Raw genomic sequence first — 21137 nt, forward strand, 5'->3', positions numbered from 1 at the left:
AAAATGCCAAGCAGGACCTACATTACTCAGGAGGAAAAGGCACTCCCAGGACATAAGCCTTTGAAAGACAGGCTTACTCTGTTGATGTGTTCCAATGCTACTGGTGATTGCAAAGTGAAGCCTTTATTAGTGTATCACTCTGAAACTCCCAGACCGTTCAGGCAAAAGAATGTCCTCAAGGAAAATCTGTGTGTGCTGTGGAGGGCAAACAGTAAGGCATGGGTCACTAGGGACTTTTTCTATGACTGGTTACACCATGCATTTGCCCCCAATGTGAAAGATTACCTAACTGAAAAGAAATTAGAACTTAAGTGCCTCCTGGTATTAGACAATGCCCCTGGTCATCCTACAGACGTGGCAGAGCGACTTTATGGGGACATGAAATTCATTAAGGTGAAGTTTTTGCCTCCTAATACCACTCCTCTCCTGCAGCCCATGGACCAGCAGGTTATTGCAAACTTCAAAAAACTGTACACAAAAGCTCTGTTTGAAAGGTGCTTTGTAGTGACCTCAGAAACTCAACTGGCTCTAAGAGACTTTTGGAGAGATCACTTTAATATCCTCAATTGTTTAAACCTTATGGGTAAGGCTTGGGAGGGAGTGACTAAGAGGACCTTGAACTCTGCTTGGAAGAAACTGTGGCCAGAATGTGTAGACCAAAGGGATTTTGAAGGGTTTCAGGCTAACCCTGAGAATCCTATGCCAGTTGAGGAATCCATTATGGCATTGGGAAAGTCCTTGGGGTTGGAGGTTAGTGGGGATGATGTGGAAGAGTTGGTGGAGGAGGACAATGAAGAACTAACCACTGATGAGCTGATAGATCAACTTCAACAGCAAGAGGCCAGACCTGAGGAAACTGGTTCGAAGGAGGGGAGAGAGAAATTGAAGAAATTGCCTACTACAAAGATTAAGGAAATCTGTGCAAAGTGGCTTGAAGTGCAAACCTTCATGGATGAAAATCACCCTCACACAGCTATTGCAAGCCGTGCTGGTGACTATTACACTGACAATGTTGTGAAACACTTTAGGGAAGTCATAAAGGAACGAGAGGTACAGGCCTCTATGGACAGATATGTTGTGCGACAGAACTCCAGTGACTCTGAAGCTGGTCCTAGTGGCATTAAAAGAAGAAGGGAAGTAACCCCAGAAAAGGACTTGACACCTCAAGTCTTAATGGAAGGGGATTCCCCTTCTAAACACTAACACTCTCTCCTCCCATCCCATCAATCATCACCAGATCTTCAATAAAAATAAGTGTCATGTAATTGTGCATGCCTTATTCAGTTTGTGTGTATTAAAATTAATATTTCATGTGGTAAAATTTTTTTTTTTCATACTTTGGGGTGTCTTGCACGGATTAATTTGATTTCCATTATTTCTTATGGGGAAAATTCATTCGCATAACGATAATTTCGCATAACAATGAGCTCTCTTGCACGGATTAATATCGCTATGCGGGGGTCCACTGTATATATACATGTATAATATATATATAATAATACATATAATATATAATATATATACAGTGGACCCCTGGTTCGCGATGCCATCGGTATCCGATAAATCCGGTAACCGATGCATTATATCGCAGAAAATTTGCCTCGCTTCCCGATACAAAACCCGGTATGCGATGTGGTTCGTACGAGACGTGTCCATGTGTGGCCTGAACTGCCCCACGTGTGCCAGTGTTTACAAGCCAGCCAGTGTGCGCGCATCTAAGGATACATTCAGTACATTCCATATTATCCATATTATCACTGTTTTTGGTGCCTGTTTTTGCAAAATAAGTCACCATGGGCCCCAAGAAAGCTTCCTGTGCCAACCCTTCGAGACCAAGGGTGCTAATGACTGTTGAAATGAAGAAAGAGATAATTGCAAAGTACGAAAGTGGAGTGCGTGTGTCGGAGCTGGTCAGGTTGTATAGTAAACCCCAATCAACCATCTCTACTATAGTGAGCAAGAAAACGGCAATCAAGGAAGCTGTTCTTGCAAAAGGTGCAACTGTGATTACGAAACAGCGATCGCAAGTGTTAGAAAATGTTGAGAGACTGTTATTGGCGTGGATAAATGAAAAACAGATAGCAGGAGATAGCATCTCTCAAGCAATCATTTGTGAAAAGGCTAGGCAGTTGCATGACGATTTGGTAAAAAAATTGCCTGCAATTAGTTGTGATGTGAGTGAATTTAAGGCCAGCAAAGGTTGGTTTGAAAGATTTAAGAATCGTAGTGGTATAGATAGTGTGATTAGGCATGGTGAGGCTGCCAGTTCAGACCACAAAGCGGCTGAAAAATATGTGCATGAATTCAAGGAATACATAGAGGCTGAAGGATTGAAACCTGAACAAGTGTTTAATTGTGACGAAACAGGCCTGTTTTGGAAGAAATTACCAAGCAGGACCTACATTACTCAGGAGGAAAAGGCACTCCCAGGACATAAGCCTATGAAAGACAGGCTTACACTTCTCATGTGTGCCAATGCTAGTGGTGATTGCAAAGTGAAGCCTTTATTGGTGTATCACTCAGAAACTCCCAGAGCGTTCAGGCAAAAGAATATCCTCAAGGCTAATTTGTGTGTGCTGTGGAGGGCAAACAGTAAGGCATGGGTCACTAGGGACTTTTTCTATGACTGGTTACACCATGCATTTGCCCCCAATGTGAAAAATTACCTAATTGAAAAGGAATTAGACCTTAAGTGCCTCCTGGTATTAGACAATGCTCCTGGTCATCCTTCAGACGTGGCAGAGCGACTTTCTGCCAAAATGAGCTTCATTAAGGTCAAGTTTTTGCCTCCTAATACCACTCCTCTCCTGCAGCCCATGGACTAGCAGGTCATTTCCAACTTCAAGAAACTGTACACAAAAGCTATGTTTGAAAGGTACTTTGAAGTGACCACAGAAACTCAATTGACTCTAAAGGAGTTTTGGAAGGATCACTTTACTATCCTCAATTGTGTAAAACTTATAGGTAAGGCTTGGGAGGGAGTGACTAAGAGGACCTTGAACTCTGCCTGGAAAAGACTGTGGCCAGAATGTGTAGACAAAAGGGATTTCGAAGAGTTTGAGGCTAACCCTGAGAAGCCTATGCCAGATGAGGAATCCATTGTGGCATTGGGGAAGTCCTTGGGGTTGGAGGTTAGTGGGGAGGATGTGGAAGAGTTGGTGGAGGAGGACAATGAAGAACTAACCACTGATGAGCTGGTAGATCATCTTCAACAGCAAGAGGCCACACCTGAGGAAACTGCTTCGGAGGAGGGGAGAGAGAAATTGAAGAAGTTGCCTACTTCAAAGATTAAGGAAATATGTGCAAAGTGGCTTGAAGTGCAAACCTTTATGGATGAAAATCACCCTCAGACAGCTATTGCAAGCCGTGTTGGCAACCTGTACACTGACAATGTTGTGAAACACTTTAGGAAAGTCATAAAGGAACGAGAGGTACAGGCCTCTATGGACAGATATGTTGTGCGACAGAGGTCCAGTGACTCTCAACCTGGTCCTAGTGGCATTAAAAGAAGAAGGGAAGTAACCCCAGAAAAGGACTTGCTACCTCAAGTCCTAATGAAGGGGGATTCCCCTTCTAAATGCTAACACCATCCACACTCTCCCCTCCTCCCATCCCATCAATCATCACCAGATCTTCATTAAAGGTAAGTGTCAATTATTCTTTCATTATTTGTTGTTATTTATTGTTATTGTTGTTACTGTAATTACTATTCTATTGCATTAAACTTAATATTTCATGTGGTAAAAGTTTTTTTTTCATACTTTTGGGTGTCTTGCACGGATTAATTTGATTTCCATTATTTCTTATGGGGAAAATTGATTTGCTTTCTGATATTTTTGGTTTACGATGAGCTCTCAGGAACAGATTAGTATCGCAAACCGGGGGTCCACTGTATATGTATATACAATGGACCCTCGGATTTTGCGTTTAATCCGTTCCAGAGCCATCGGCCAAAACTGAAACCATTTTCCCCACAAGAAATAATGAACAGTGGTCCCCCACTTTTCGTAGCTCCCAGCAATCGTAAAATTCGCCAATCATAGGGGTATTTTCATATAAACATGGACTCGCTTTTCATAGGTTGACTCGCGAGTCGTAGTTCGTCCGGGACGCGTACGCATGGCGTGGGCCAATGCGGCAGCCAGTCTGGCATTGTTTACCAGTGAGCGAAAGTCCCCTCGCGTGCTCCAGCAAAATATTTCATAATATTCCATTTATTTTAGTGCTTGCAAGTACTAAATAAGCTACCATGGCTCCAAAGAAAGCTCCTAGTGCCAAGCCTGTGGTAAAGAAGGTGAGAAATATGATTGAATTTAAGAAAACCATCATTGAACAATATGAAAGTGGTACAAGTGTGGCCGAACTGTCCAGGATGTATAAGAAACCCTACACAACCCTATGTTCCATAGTGCCCAAGAAAAATGAAATAAAGGATGCTGTTGTTGCAAAGGGAGTAACTATGCTGACAAAAATGAGATCACCAGTACTGGAAGAGGTTGAGAAGTTATTATTGGTGTGGATAAATGAGAAACAATTAGCAGGAGATACTCTTATGACTTCGTTTATTTGTGGAAAGGCTAGGCAGTTGCATGAAGATTTGGTAAAGAAATTGCCTGCAAATAGTGGTGAAGTGAGTGGATTTAAGGCCAGCAAAGGCTGGTTTGAGAGATTTAAGAACCGTACTGGCATACACAGTGTGGTAAGGCGTGGTGAGGCTGCCAGTTCGGACCACAAGGCGGCTGAAAAATATGACAGCCATTGCAAACAGCAGCAAGTTGCCCAGGGATCTGCTGCTTGCACGAGCACCATCGACCCTCCCCAAGAGGTCCAAGAAGCCAGTGACTCCGTTAGCAGCCCGATGAAGAGCTGTCCTAGGGACATGTCAGCGTCCTGGTGGATGCCAAGTTGATAGAAGATCCCAGGGGTCCACTGTATATATAATATATATATATATATATATATATATATATATATATATATTATATATATATGTATATTATATATATATATATATGATACATTTATATATACAGTGGACCCCCGCATAGCGAACGCCTTGCATAGCGAACAATCCGCATAGCGGACGCTTTGTTCGCTAAAATTTTGCCCCGCATAGTGGACAAAAACCCGCTCAGCGGCCTTCGTCCGAGACGCGTCCAATGTGCGCCCTCAGCCAGCCTCACATGTGCCGCCCGTGCCATTGTTTACCAGCCAGCCTCCGCGGTAACATTCAAGCATACACTCGGAATATTTCGTATTATTACAGTGTTTTCGGTGCTGTTTCTGGAAAATAAGTGACCATGGGCCCCAAGAAAGCTTCTAGTGCCAACCCTACACCTCAAAGGGTAAGAATACCCATTGAAATGAAGAAAGAGATCATTGATAAGTATGAAAGTGGAGTACGTATCACCGACCTGGTCAGGTTGTACATGAAACCAAAATCAACCATCTCTTCTATTGTGGGCAAGAAAACGGCAATCAAGGAAGCTGTTGTTGCCAAAGGTTTAACTGTGTTTTCGAAACAAAGATCGCAAGTGATGGAAGATGTTGAGAGACTCTTATTGGTGTGGATAAATGAAAAACAGCTAGCAGGAGATAGCGTCTCTCAAGCGATCATATGTGAAAAGGCTAGGAAGTTGAATGACGATTTAATTAAAAAAATGCCTGCAACTAGTGATGATGTGAGTGAATTTAAGGCCAGCAAAGGTTGGTTTGAGAGATTTAAGAAGCGTAATGACATCCATAGTGTGATACGGCATGGTGAGGCTGCCAGTTCGGACCACAAAGCGGCTGAAAAATATGTGCATGAATTCAAGGAGTACATAGAAACTGAAGGACTGGAACCTGAACAAGTGTTTAATTGTGATGAAACAGGCCTGTTCTGGAAGAAAATGCCAAGCAGGACCTACATTACTCAGGAGGAAAAGGCACTCCCAGGACATAAGCCTATGAAAGACAGGCTTACTTTGTTGATGTGTGCCAATGCTAGTGGTGATTGCAAAGTTAAGCCTTTATTAGTGTATCACTCTGAAACTCCCAGAGCGTTCAGGCAAAAGAATGTCCTCAAGGATAATTTGTGTGTGCTGTGGAGGGCAAACAGTAAGGCATGGGTCACTAGGGAATTTTTCTATAACTGGTTACACCATGCATTTGCCCCCAATGTGAAAGATTACCTAACTGAAAAGAAATTAGACCTTAAGTGCCTCCTGGTGTTAGACAATGCCCCTGGTCATCCTACAGACGTGGCAGAGCGACTTTATGGGGACATGAGCTTCATTAAGGTGAAGTTTTTGCCTCCTAATACCACTCCTCTCCTGCAGCCCATGGACCAGCAGGTCATTTCCAACTTCAAGAAACTGTACACAAAAGCTCTGTTTCAAAAGTGCTTTGAAGTGACCACAGACACTCGATTGACTCTAAAAGAGTTTTGGAAGGATCACTTTAATATCCTCAATTGTGTAAACCTTATAGGTAAGGCTTGGGAGGGAGTGACTAAGAGAACCTTGAACTCTGCTTGGAAGAAACTGTGGCCAGAATGTGTAGACAAAAGGGATTTTGAAGGGTTTGAGGCTAACCCTGAGAGGAGTAGTATACCAGTTGAGGAATCAATTGTGGAATTGGGGAAGTCCTTGGGGTTGGAGGTTAGTGGGGAGGATGTGGAAGAGTTGGTGGAGGAGGACAATGAAGAACTAACCACTGATGAGCTGATAGATCAACTTCAAGAGCAAGAGGCCAGACCTGGGGAAACTGGTTCAAAGGAGGGGAGAGAGAAATTGAAGGAATTGCCTACTTCAAAGATTAAGGAAATGTGTGCAAAATGGCTTGAAGTGCAAACCTTTTTTGATGAAAATCACCCTCACACAGCTATTGCAAGCTGTGCTGGTGACTGTTACAATGACACTGTTGTGAACCACTTTAGACAAATCATAAAGGAACGAGAGGTACAGGCCACTATGGACAGATATGTTGTGCGAAAGAAGTCCAGTGACTCTGAAGCTGGTCCTAGTGGCATTAAAAGAAGAAGGGAAGTAACCCCAGAAAAGGACTTGCTACCTCAAGTCCTAATGGAAGGGGATTCCCCTTCTAAACACTAACACTCTCTCTCCCCTCCTCCCATCCCATCAATCATCACCAGATCTTCAATAAAAGTAAGTGTCATGTAATTGTGCATGCCTTTTTCAGTTTGTGTGTACTAAAATTAACATTTTTTTGTGGTAAAAAAATTTTTTTTTCATACTTTTGGGTGTCTTGCACGGATTAATTTTATTTCCATTATTTCTTATGGGGAAAATTAATTCGCATAGCGAACATTTCGCATAACGGCTAGCCCTCTTGCACGGATTAAGTTCGCTATGCGGGGGTCCACTGTATATATATATATATATATATATATATATATATACAGTGGTCCTTCGATAATCATAGGGCTCAAGAGTCATAAATTTCAGAAATCATAGCGATATTTTCATAAAAACATGGACTCGCTAATTGTAGATTGACTCGCGAATAGTAGCTCATCCGGGACGCGTACGCACGCTGTGAGCCGGGGCGGCCTCCCTACCCAGCCAGTGTGGCATTGTTTACCAGTGAGTGAAGGTCCCTTCACTTGCTCCTATGAAATATTTCATAATATTCCATTCATTTTAGTGCTTGCAACTACTAAATAAGCTACCATGGCTCCAAAGAAAGCTCCTAGTGCCAAGCCTTTGGTAAAGAAGGTGAGAAATACGATTGAATTTAACAAAAATATCATTGAACAATATGAAAGTGGCGTAAGTGTGGCCGAACTGGCCAGGATGTATAACAAACCCTATACAACAATATGTTCCATCGTGGCCAAGAAAAAGGAAATCAAGGGCGCTGTTGTTGCAAAGGGGGTAAATATGCTGACAAAAATGAGATCACTAGTACTCGAAGAGGTTGAGAAGTTATTATTGGTGTGGATAAACGAGAAACAATTAGCAGGAGATAGTATTATGACGTCGATTATTTGTGAAAAGGCTAGGCAGTTGTACGACTATCTGGTAACGAAATTGCCTGCAAATAGTGGTGATGTGAGTGAATTTAAGGCCAGCAAAGGTTGGTTTGAGAGATTTAAGAACTGTAGTGGCATACACAGTGTGGTAAGGCATGGTGAGGCTGCTAGTTCGGACCACAAAGCGGCTGAAAAATATGTGCATGAATTCAAGGAGTACATAGAGGCTGAAGGACTGAAACCTGAACACGTGTTCAGTTGTGACGAAACAGGCCTCTTTTGAAAGAAAATGCCAAAGAGGACCTACATTACAGAGGAGGAAAAGGCACTGCCAGGACACAAGCCTATGAAAGACAGGCTGACGCTCATGTTCTGTGCTAATGCTAGTGTGGATTTCAAAGTGAAGCCGTTACTAGTGTACCATTCTGAAAATCCCAGAGTGTTCAGGAAAAACAATGTTATGAAGAGTAAATTGTGTGTGTTTTGGAAATCTAATAGTAAGGCATGGGTCACGAGGGACATTTTCGTTGAGTGGTTCAATGAAGTGTTTGGCCCTAGTGTGAAGAATTACCTCCTGGAAAAGAAATTGGATCTCAAGTGCCTCCTAGTAATGGACATTACACCTGCTCATCCTCCAAACTTGGATGACCGAATTTTCGAGGAGTTTGGGTTCATCACAATAAAGTTCTTGCCCCCTAATACCACTCCTCTCCTCCAGCCCATGGACCAGCAGGTCATTTCAAACTTTAAAAAACTCTACACCAAAGCAATGTTTGAAAGGTGCTTGAATGTGACCTCAGACACTCACTTGACCCTACGAGATTTTTGGAAAGAACACTTCAGTATTCTCCACTGCGTAAGCCTTATAGGTAAGGCTTGGGAGGGAGTTACTACCAGGACTTTGAACTCTGCTTGGAGAAAACTGTGGCCAGATTGTGTCCACAAGAGGGACTTTGAAGGATTTGAGGCATCCCGTGATGAGCCTATGTCAGTTGTGAACTCTTGTCGCACTGGGGAGTTCCATGGGGTTGGATGTGAGTTTGGAGGATGTGGAAGAGTTGGTGGAGGACCACAACGAAGAGCTAACCACTGAGGAGCTGCAAGAGCTTCAGCAGGAAGAGCAACAGATTGCAGCTCAGAATCTTGCTGCAGAGGTGGAGGAAGAGAGATAAAAGGTGCCTTCTTCAGAAATTAAGGAGATTTTTGAAATGTGGGTTAGGATGGAAAGATTTATGGAGAAACATCACACAGAGAAGGATGTTGCAAGCCATATCGCCAAGTTGTACAGTGACAGAGTCTTGGCCCATTTTAGGGAAGTTTTAAAGAGACGCCAGAAACAGAGCTCTCTGGGCAGTTTTTTTTGCGAGACAGAGACTCCAGTGACTCTCAAGGTGGTCCTAGTGGCATTAAGAAACAGAGAAGAGAAGTAACCCCAGAAAAGCACTTGGTACCTGAGGTGTTGATGGAAGGGGATTCCCCTTCCAAACTATAAATAATCCAATCTGTCTCCTTCCATACACTAAGAAGAATCGCCAATAAAGGTAAGTGTTATTCTGTTAATGTTTCATTCATGTGCCATTGTATTGTTTATGTACTACATCTATATTTCATGTAAAAAATTTTTTTGTTTTAATACTTCTGGGTGTCAGGAACGGATTAATTGCATTTACATTATTTCTTATGGGGAAAATTGATTCAAAAGTTGTCTATTTCAATAATAGTCCCACTTCCAGGAACAGATTAAGGACGATAATTGAGGGACCACTGTATTATGAAATATTTCGTATGAGCAAGTGAGGGGACTGTCGCTCACTGGTAAACAATGCCACACTGGCTGGGAAGGGAGGCCGGGGCAGCTCAGAGCATGAGTACGCATCCCGGACGAATGACTATTCGCGAGTCAATCTAGGAAAATATCGTTACGATTTCCAAAAATTACGACTATCGAGCCCTATGATTATCGAGGGACCACTGTATATCAAATAAATTTTCCTCACTGAAATTAATTGAAATGCCACTAATCCATTCCAGCCCCAAAAAAACAACCTCAGTTTTTTTGTAATGGGTTTTTAAATAAGTAATATGTATTTATAAATAAAAAATGATTTTTGCCTTTTTGCCAGGTCCCATCAATATTTTAGAACTGCTGGAGTATATATGAAATTCCTTGAAGCACAGTGTAAGATGAGTGTCACTCCACTGCTGACAGTGCAGCAGTGGTGACATCTGATGATCGTGCACTGCCTTGGCTTTGTCTGTCTGTCTAGTTCTGTCTCTGTTCATCTCTGTCTCTGCTTATCTGTCTTTTGTCTGCCTGTGTTTCTGTCTTCCTGTCTCTTCTTGTCTCTCTGTCTCAGAGAGAGAGAGCTGCTCATGAACCAACAGGTATTACACAAGATGCAGAGTCGGTCACGTCTGATTCCTGAACAAGTGAAAATGTGTATTACTTGCCAGTCATGCTTATTATGCCTTATATCTACAAGCATAGTATAGCACTTTGGATTTTTTGGGTTATCCTAAGTAATGTACACTACGTATAACTATTTATGTGTACCTGTGAGTCAGAGACAGACAGACAGAGAAAGAGACAGACACACAGATAGACACAGACAGAGATAGATACAGACAGGAGGAGACAGAGACAGCCAAAGCAAATCTGCCAGTCAGCCAACCGGCCACCCAACCAGCAGGCCTGCCGAACATGTATTACTGTATATATGTTCCAGAATTGTTTCTCTTTACTTAGGGCATATGTTAAAGAATATTCTAGCAGGATGACATTAGCAGTGGTATCAAAACTGAAAGGATGCTACACACTGGTTATTATCGAGGTTTTAGATATTTCCTCTCCCCTGTGAGTGGCGGCATACCTGAAGCTCTCTCATAACTCAGATTTTGGCTCGCAACTCAAAGCAAAAAACGACCAAGCGACAGCTCATAACTCGGAAAACTTGTAAGTTGGGGCATTCATAAGTCAAGGTACCACTGTAGTAGAAAACACTGTATGGAAAATTCTTGATTACAAACAGAATTCCCTGAATTTTAAAGCTTACTTGAAACTAGAATTTTTTTTCTTGTGAATTTGGGAAATTCAAATTCTGCACTAGTGTTGGAAGAGTTTATTACATCTATGAGAATCTCCCCTTGACTAATTGGTGGTTTATATAAGAGTCAATCCTTGAGTGTTTGGTGATATACATAAGTTTCCCCTGGAGTGTTTGGTGACACATAAGGTTACCCTTGAGTGTTTGGTGACATACATAAACCTCACCTTGAGTGTTTGGTGACATACAGAAGTTTCCTCTTGAGTGTCTGGTGACATACGTAATCCTCACCTCGAGTGTTTGGTGACATAAGTAAGCCTCACCTTGAGTGTTTGGTGACATACATAAGCCTCACCTTGAGTGTTTGGTGACATACATAAGCCTCACCTTGAGTGTTTGGTGACATACATAAGCCTCACCTCAAGTGTTTGGTGACATATATAAGCCCCACTTTGAGTGTTTGATGACATACGTAAGCCTCAACTCAAGTGTTTGGTGACATATATAAGCCCCACTTTGAGTGTTTGGTGACATACGTAAGCCTCACCTCAAGTGTTTGGCGACATACATAAGCCTCACCTTGAGTGTTTGGCGACATACATAAGCCTCACCTCAAGTGTTTGGTGACATACATAAGCCTCAACTCCAGTGCTTGGCGACATACATAAGCCTCACCTTAAGTGTTTGGTGACATACATAAGCCTCAACTCCAGTGCTTGGCGACATACATAAGCCTCACCTCGAGTGTTTGGTGGCAATGTGGTAAGTGAGAGCTGGACGTGAATTAAAAATCTCACTGCAGGTCTCACACTGCTGGATCTTCTTTTTCCGTCCTCGTTTTTTCTTGCCGGAGACCTGCGGAGAGTTGAGAGCAGCCTGTCGAAATACACAATAATGAGAACTTGGAAAACAACTCGGTCTCTTTTTGAGACTGGGGTCTTGCCAGCCAGTGCAGAGACATTTTTTAACCCTTTCAGGGTCCCCTGGTCCCCTCAGGGTCGCCCAAATTTAAAAAAAAAAAAAAAATTATTTTTTTCTTATGAAAAGATAGAGAATCTTTTCCCGATCATAATGACACCAAAAGTATGAAATTTGATGGAAAACTTACAGAATTATGCTCTCACGAAGTTAGTGGTCTCGACAATGTTTACGCATTGGCGATTTTGCCCACTTTGAGCCCTATTTTCGGCCAATTCCAGTGTAATAGTTGACAAAAAACATAAAAATTTTGCTAGAACTCCATTTTTTCTATCAAATGAGTACAAGAAACCACTCATTTACCGATTTCAACTATCCAATACAGTGGTCAGAATTTAGCAATTTTGCCAATTTCACACAAAATTCAAAAGATGCCAATTTCCAAATAGGGTCCAGAATAAACAAGACATTCCTGGCACTAAAATAACATTTCCTCTGTTCATTAGTCACATTCCCGTGCCCCTCTTACATTCTTTTGCTTTCCACTTTGAATTTTTATTCTCACAAAAAATAGAAGCTTTACTGTTATGCAGACTACTGCATTAGTGTAGAAATGGTATAAATAATATCAGCGCACTTGTGAAAGAATATTAGACTCACCAGTTGATGTGTATTAGACACTTAGCATGATTTGTTTACTTTTGAACTTTGGTAAAAATCGAATATTTCTGCTACTTTGAGCTCAATTTCAAGGTGCTTTTCATTATAAACCCAGTCAAAATCATCTCAATTTCTGTAATATGTCTTCCATTCTATAAAATGAGACCAGGAAAACTAGAATACAACAATAAATACCATACGAAAATACATGTACAGTGCAAAGTCGCTGTTTTAATCAAAAAACAAGGTCAAAGTTTTTCTCTCATTACGCACTGTGTGCTGCAGGATTTTTTTTTATACTGCGCACACTGAACACATAGACCCATTCTTTCATATGTAGGCCTAGCAGCTTTCTCTCACTAGATTTGAGGGCGCTAGAATTTAGGTGTACTAGTACGTCAAAAACCCTGGTGCATAAGCCGTACCAGTACGTCCGAAACCCTGAAAGGGTTAAACTGGGGTCACAGCAGCCAATGCAGAGACAAGAGTCCACTGCACCAAATGTAAGCAAAGGCTAACGACACCCAAACCTGTCAAACTCAGCTGCAAGACCAGCAATATACTCTGCCTCAGCGCACACTCCATCCATACAGATTATTATTATTATGGAAAGACCCAAAAAAGTGTAACTGAAATTCAATTTTTTTTATTTCTCTGCATAGTATACAATATGGCCAAGAAGGAAAACAAAAGTCTTTCTTTTTACATTTAATAATAATGTGTGATTTACACATTACATAATATTGTAGATGAATGGTTCAGAGAACCGACACGTTGATAAATTAGACACATGTGCAACTCTTGGGTATCTTTATTGAGGAAACGTTTCGCCACACAGTGGCTTCATCAGTCCATACATAGGAGAAACTTGAAGAACAGGAGGAGAATGAGGTAATCAGTCCCTCAACCTTGAGTTGATGTGGTCAGTTCATCAATCTTGAATAGAATACGGCATATGTGCGGAGAAGCAGCTAATAAACCGTAGGCAGGAGAGGCGCAGCAGATGTAGGTGGTGTCACATTTGTTCAATGTGGAAGTAGGTCATGCCCAAGGGAATTCGTCGTTTGCCTAACCCTTGGGCACGACCTACTTCCACAATGAACAAATGTGACACCACCTACATCTGCTGCACCTCTCCTGCCTACGGTTTATAAGCTGCTTCTCTGCACATATGCCGTATTCTATTCAAGATTGATGGACTGACCACATCGACTCAAGGTTGAGGGACTGATTACCTCATTCTCCTCCTGTTCTTCAAGTTTCTCCTATGTATGAACTGATGAAGCCACTGTGTGGTGAAACGTTTCCTCAATAAAGATACCCAAGAGTTGCATATGTGTCTAATTTATCAACGTGTCGGTTCCCTGAGCCATTCATCTACAATCCTGTCAGACACTGCAACTTCTTGGGATCTTAATACTTGGGAATTCTTCGCTTGCCTAACCCTTGGGCACGACCTACTTCCACATTGAACAAATGTGACACCACCTACATCTGCTGCACCTCTCCTGCCTACGGTTTATTAGCTGCTTCTCCGCACATATGCCGTATTCTATTCAAGATTGATGGACTGACCACATCGACTCAAGGTTGAGGGACTGATTACCTCATTCTCCTCCTGTTCTTCAAGTTTCTCCTATGTATGGACTGATGAAGCCACTGTATGGCGAAACATTTCCTCAATAAAGATACCCAGGAGTTGCACATGTGTCTAATTTATTACCAACTACCTCATATATTTTTTTTTTCTACTTTTTTTTATTATTTTGCTACCTTAACTTGCATATTTTATCTTGTCAATTTAAATCTAGTTATACTCTAATTCTTGTAAACAACTTATACAAGACCTTAGTGCAATTACAATTGAGAGTCTTGTGCCTTTTTTATATCATTAGATTAAACTCAGTTGTACTATAGCTCATTCTAGCTCAATACATAGTCAATACCAAATTCATTATATTAGACCATAGTGTAATTACTAGTGAGAGTCTGGTGCTATTTTTAATTTGTATTTTTATATTATTAGATTAAACCTAGTTGTACTATAGCTCATTCTAGCTCAATACATAGACTATACCAAAGTCATTACATTAGACCTTAGTGCAATTACAAGTGAGAGTCTTGTGCTATTTTTAATTTGTATTTTTATATTATTAGTTTATACCTAGTTGTACTTTAGCTCATTCCAGCACAACACATAGACAACACCAACTCCATTATGTGTATTAGTGACTATACTCTACATGACCAAAATGCTATAGCTATATACTTGTCCAAACTTCCCACCACTACAGATATCAGTACTAAAACTCAACCCACAACTCAGGATATAAATAACCATAATTTAAACCTAGAAGATGATTGATCACGTTGACCCTGATCTAAACCTCCATAATCTGACACACAATCAAAACCTACTGGAAAGTAACTGCCTTTATTACACAGCAACACAAGCCAGCACTATCCTAAACAATGCTAAAAGTCTATCAGTACTTAACTACAACATCAGGTCCTTAAGCAAACACTATGATGACCTCCTGGCACTCCTTGAATCACTAAAGACACCCTTCTCCTGCATTATTCTTACTGAGACCTGGCTTAAGCAGGACATAATAGATATCTACCCTCTACCAGGATACACAGCAATCCACAACTGCAGACCATACCAAGTTGGGGGTGGTATTGCAATCTATTACTCTAACCAATTATCTTGTATTAGCACCACTTGCTTTAGTGATGAATATGGAGAATACATTTTTGCTAATTTTACTGTGAAAAACCTTAAGACGCCTATAACAATCGGTGCCATTTACCGGATACCCCACACAAACATCCCAAATTTCAGTGAGAAAGTAAAGGCACTAATAACAAACAGAGAAATGAATAAGCACCACCTTCTCTTAGCTGGAGACTTCAACATCAACCTTGGCCTACTAGATGATCAGCCTGTAACTGATTTCATCAACAATATGAACAACACACTTCTCATACCAACAATAACTAAACCAACCAGGCTCACTGAAACGAGTGCAACCATAATAGACCACATATGGACCAATATACTAGCCCCCCTTAAATCAGGGATAATCACAGATAGCACTAGAGACCACTACCCTACCTTCCTCTTGACAAACATTAGTAAACCACCATTTGAATACAACAAAGTTTCATGTAGACTCCATGATGAGGCCTCAATAAGGAAGTTCACAGCTGACCTAGAGACTGTTGACTGGCCTACAGAATTCTCCAAGGCCAATGGTATTGACGACTGGACAGACATTTTTCTTAACAAATTACTTAGACTATAAAACAAACATTGTCCTATAAAAACGAAATAGATCACAAACAAACGGCTTGGTTGCCCATGGCTAACCAGCACCATTCTGAAATCCATTGATAAGAAACACCAATATGAAAAGCAATATAGACAGGGCTTAATACACAAAGATATTCGCCGATGACACGAAGATAGGTAGGATAATTGATTCAAACGTAGATGTTAAGGAACTTCAGGAGGATTTAGAGAAACTCTACTCTTGGTCAGAAAAGTGGCAGATGCAGTTCAATGTAGATAAATGCAAGGTTCTGAAGCTCGGGAGTGTCCATAACCCTAGCACTTACAAGTTAAATGATGTAGAACTTAGCCATACAGATTGCGAAAAGGACTTGGGGGTTACGGTAAGCAGCAACCTTAAACCAAGACAGCAATGCCTAAGCGTACGTAATAAGGCAAATAGATTACTGGGATTTATATCAAGAAGTGTAAGCAACAGAAGTCCAGAGGTCATACTGCAGCTTTATACATCATTAGTAAGGCCTCACCTAGATTATGCAGCTCAATTCTGGTCTCCATATTACAGAATGGACATAAATTCATTAGAAAACATTCAGCGTAGGATGACTAAATTAATACATAGCATTAGAAATCTTCCTTATGAAGAAAGATTGAAGACTCTTAAGTTACATTCACTTGTTAGACGAAGAATGAGGGGAGACCTGATCGAAGTGTATAAGTGGAAGATAGGTATTGATAAAGGGGATATTAACAAGGTCTTGAGGATATCTCTCCAAGAGAGAACCCGCAGTAATGGATTTAAATTAGATAAGTTTAGATTTAGAAAGGACATAGGAAAGTATTGGTTTGGAAATAGGGTAGTTGATGAGTGGAACAGTCTACGTAGTTGGGTTATTGAGGCTAGGACTTTGGGTAGTTTCAAATTTAGGTTGGATAAGTACATGAGTGGGAGGGGTTGGATTTGAGAGGGACTTGCACATCGGAGCTTGTTTCTTGGGTGGCATTGAAAATTGGGTTGGTCAAATGTTTGTTAGTGGGATGAATTGTAAAGGACCTGCCTAGTATGGGCCAACAGGCCTGCTGCAGTGTTCCTCCTTTCTTATGTTCTTATGTTCTTATATTCTTAAACACTATTCATCAGTCCTCACCAAAGTAATAAAGAAAGCCAAACAACTATACTACTCCAGTAGATTCACAGACACTAGAGGAGATATAAAAAAGACCTGGAAAACACTCTCTCAGATTCTAGGGACCCAAAAACTGAAAAAAACCAAGAATATTGCCCTAACTAAACCTAATGAAACACCACTGCTTCCCACTGACACAGCTAACAAGATAAACGACTTCTTCTCAACCATAGGTTCTAATCTCGCCAATAAAATCCCACGCACCAATGCCCATGCCGGGGACTACCTAGATGGGAATTTCCCAAATTCCTTCTATCTTGCTCCAACTGAGCCCATGGAAGTCACCGAGATTATAAAGTCACTTAAAAATAACTCAGAGAATTTGTCTCATGTCCCACCATTATTGTACAAGAGAGCGGCCCATGTCCTCTCGCATGCTATCTCATTACTTTTTAACAAGTCACTAGAAACTAGCACCTTCCCGAAACTACTCAAGACAGCAAGGGTTACACCAATACATAAAGGTGGTGACCCTACAGATTTAAACAATTATAGGCCAATATCCAACTTACCATTGCTATCCAAAATCTTTGAGAAACTCGTGCACAGGAGACTATATTCATTTATAACGTCACAAAACATACTCAACCCCTGCCAATTTGGATTCAGGAAAAATAAAAGCACTAACGATGCAATCATAAAAATGCTAGATCTGCTGTACACAGCATTGGAAAATAAGGAATATCCACTAGGAATTTTTATTGACCTAAGAAAAGCTTTTGACACAGTAGACCACGGCATCCTACTCCACAAACTTGACCATTATGGTATAAGAGGCCATGCGCTTGCATATTTCAAATCTTACCTTACTAATAGGTATCAGTATGTCACCATTAAAGACAGCATCAACAACACAGCCACTTGATACTGGAGTTCCGCAGGGAAGTGTCCTTGGTCCCCTGCTCTTCCACATATACATCAATGATCTTCCAAACGTATCTCAACACCTGAACCCCATTCTCTTTGCTGACGACACGACTTATGTCATCTCTCACCCTAATCTTGCCACCCTCAACACCATTGTTAATGAGGAGCTGATCAAAATATCGACTTGGATGACAGCCAATAAACTTACGCTTAACACTGACAAAACCTACTACATTATGTTTGGTAGCAGAGCAGGAGATGCGCAAATTAACATTAAGATCGACAACACTCTAATTGCCAGGCATAATGAGGGCAAATTCCTAGGCCTATACCTCGACAACAACCTGAACTTCAGCACCCATATCCAACACATAACCAAAAAAGTATCCAAAACAGTTGGGATCCTCTCCAAGATACGATACTACGTGCCGCAAACTGCCCTTCTCACACTATACCATTCACTTATATATCCATACCTCACCTATGCTATATGTGCTTGGGGTTCAACTGCAGCAACACACCTAAAGCCAATAATAACCCAACAAAAAGCCGCAGTAAGAATAATCACTAAATCCCATCCCTGGCAACACCCCCCCCCCCACTCTTCATAGATCTAAACTTACTCCCTGTTCAGTACATCCACACTTACTACTGTGCAATCTACATCTACAGGACCTTAAATTCCAATAGTAACCTTGACCTAAAACGCTTTTTTGATAGTTGCGACAGAACCCACAGGCACAATACCAGACACAAACATCTCTATGACATTCCCCGTGTCCGACTAAACCTTTACAAAAATTCAATGTATGTCAAAGGCCCTAAAATCTGGAACACCCTACCTGAAAATTCTAAAACTGCAGACACATTCATCACCTTCAAAACTACCATCAGAAAACATCGTATCTCCCTGATACACCCTGTCAACTAATTACACGAATACCACCTGGTGGTTAACACTTATACTCACTCACCCATTTGACCGTAAACAGAAATATCAATCTCAATCTCAAAATAATGAATCTTAACTAGTCATAAGTTGGCCTGTGATACTCCAATACTGAAACTATGTATAGTGCCAAAACAAAAGCATTCACATTGCTAAACTCACAAACTAGTATTTAGTCACTTAGCCATAATACCAACTTACCTCATAATTTTGTAATATTTTAAACTTAAGATTTAATTTAAGTCTGCCCGAAATGCCTAGCCATGCTAGGTGTTCTAGTGGTACACTCTGTAATTATTATTTTACTGCATGTAAACAATACAATAACTAAATTCTGTAAACTCAGCATTGTAATCCTTATAGAGAATAAACTTTGAAATTGAATAATATTGTTAGGTACAAACAATGACATTAACAAGCCTGAGTATTTCAAACAGACTAATCCTAATGTTTACACACTACTTAAAACTAGACAGACGTTATGGAGTGGTAAATTTTAATTATTCATTATTTTACATTAATACAAGAGAGAGGTAGCCAAAACTTTGATAACAAGTCTACAAAACTCTCCACAGTGACTACATATCAAACTCTCCACATTGACTATGTTTCAAACTTTCCACAGTGACTATGTCTCAAATTCTCCACAGTGACTATGTCTCAAACTTTCCACAGTGACTATGTCTCAAATTCTCCACAGTGACTATGTCTCAAACTTTCCACAGTGACTATGTCTCAAATTCTCCACAGTGACTATGTCTCAAACTTTCCATAGTGACTATGTCTCAAACTCTCCACAGTGACTATGTCTCAAACTTTCCAGTAACTATGTCTCAAACTCTCCACAGTGACTGTGGAGAGTCTGTGTCTAATTCTTAGGTAGTCTTTCAGCACTAGGATTAGTTTGTCCAAAATGCACTGCATAATAATGGCTTTGTTTTGTGTCTACCAGTGTCTTATTACAATGTTTTCTGCCCACCAATCTTATTACAATGTTTTGTGCCCACCAATCTTATTACAATGTTTTCTGCCCACCAATCTTATTACAATGTTTTGTGCCCACCAATCTTATTACAATGTTTTGTGCCCACCAATCTTATTACAATGTTTTGTGCCCACCAATCTTATTACAATGTTTTGTGCCCACCAATCTTATTACAATGTTTTGTGCCCACCAATCTTATTACAATGTTTTGTGCCCACCAATCTTATTACAATGTTTTGTGCCCACCAATCTTATTACAATGTTTTGTGCCCACCAATCTTATTACAATGTTTTCTGCCCACCAATCTTATTACAATGTTTTCTGCCCACCAATCTTATTACAATGTTTTGTGCCCACCAATCTTATTACAATGTTTTCTGCCCACCAATCTTATTACAATGTTTTCTGCCCACCAATCTTATTACAATGTTTTGTTCCCACCAATCTTATTACAATGTTTTCTGCCCACCAATCTTATTACAATGTTTTCTGCCCACCAATCTTATTACAATGTTTTCTGCCCACCAATCTTATTACAATGTTTTCTGCCCACCAATCTTATTACAATGTTTTCTGCCCACCAATCTTATTACAATGTTTTCTGCCCACCAATCTTATTACAATGTTTTCTGCCCACCAATCTTATTACAATGTTTTCTGCCCACCAATCTTATTACAATGTTTTCTGCCCACCAATCTTATTACAATGTTTTCTGCCCACCAATCTTATTACAATGTTTTCTACCCACCAATCTTATTACAATGTTTTCTACCCACCAATCTTATTACAATGTTTTCTGCCCACCAATGTTTTAATGTTTTATAAATAACAATGTCTTACTACAATGTTTTATTACATGGAAACTACATTATTTTTGTAATGCATAAAAAGAAATAAAATTTGGATTTGAATTTGAACCTGGTTCTGACACCTCTAAAAAGACTATGTCCTAACACGTGTCAGCAAACTGCAGCCCGCGAGCCACATGTCAGCAAACTGCAGCCTGCGAACCACGTGTCAGCAAACTGCAGCCTGCAAGCCATGTGTCAGCAAACTGCAGCCCGCGAGCCACATGTCAGCAAACTGTAGCCCGCAAGCCACGTGTCAGCAAACTGCAGCCCGCAAGCCACATGTCAGCAAACTGCGGCCAGCGAGCCACATGTCAGCAAACTGCGGCCCGCAAGCCACATGTCAGCAAACTGCTGCCCGCGAGCCACATGTCAGCAAACTGCCGCCCACGAGCCACGTGTCAACA

The 21137-nt window shown here is 40.8% G+C and overlaps 1 protein-coding gene across 1 annotated transcript in view; it reads right to left on the reverse strand.

Annotated features, from left to right (window-relative positions):
- LOC138854542 (zinc finger protein 2-like) overlaps nucleotides 1–21137 on the reverse strand; it is a 65717-nt gene that overhangs the window by 19014 nt on the left and 25566 nt on the right. The window contains exon 3 of the mRNA XM_070098400.1: nucleotides 11759–11895. Within this exon, the coding sequence (XP_069954501.1) occupies nucleotides 11759–11895 (137 nt within the window). The remainder of the gene's footprint in view (nucleotides 1–11758; nucleotides 11896–21137) is intronic.

This window comes from Cherax quadricarinatus, chromosome 62 (assembly GCF_038502225.1).
Source record: "Cherax quadricarinatus isolate ZL_2023a chromosome 62, ASM3850222v1, whole genome shotgun sequence".
Taxonomy (NCBI): Eukaryota; Metazoa; Arthropoda; class Malacostraca; order Decapoda; family Parastacidae; genus Cherax; species Cherax quadricarinatus.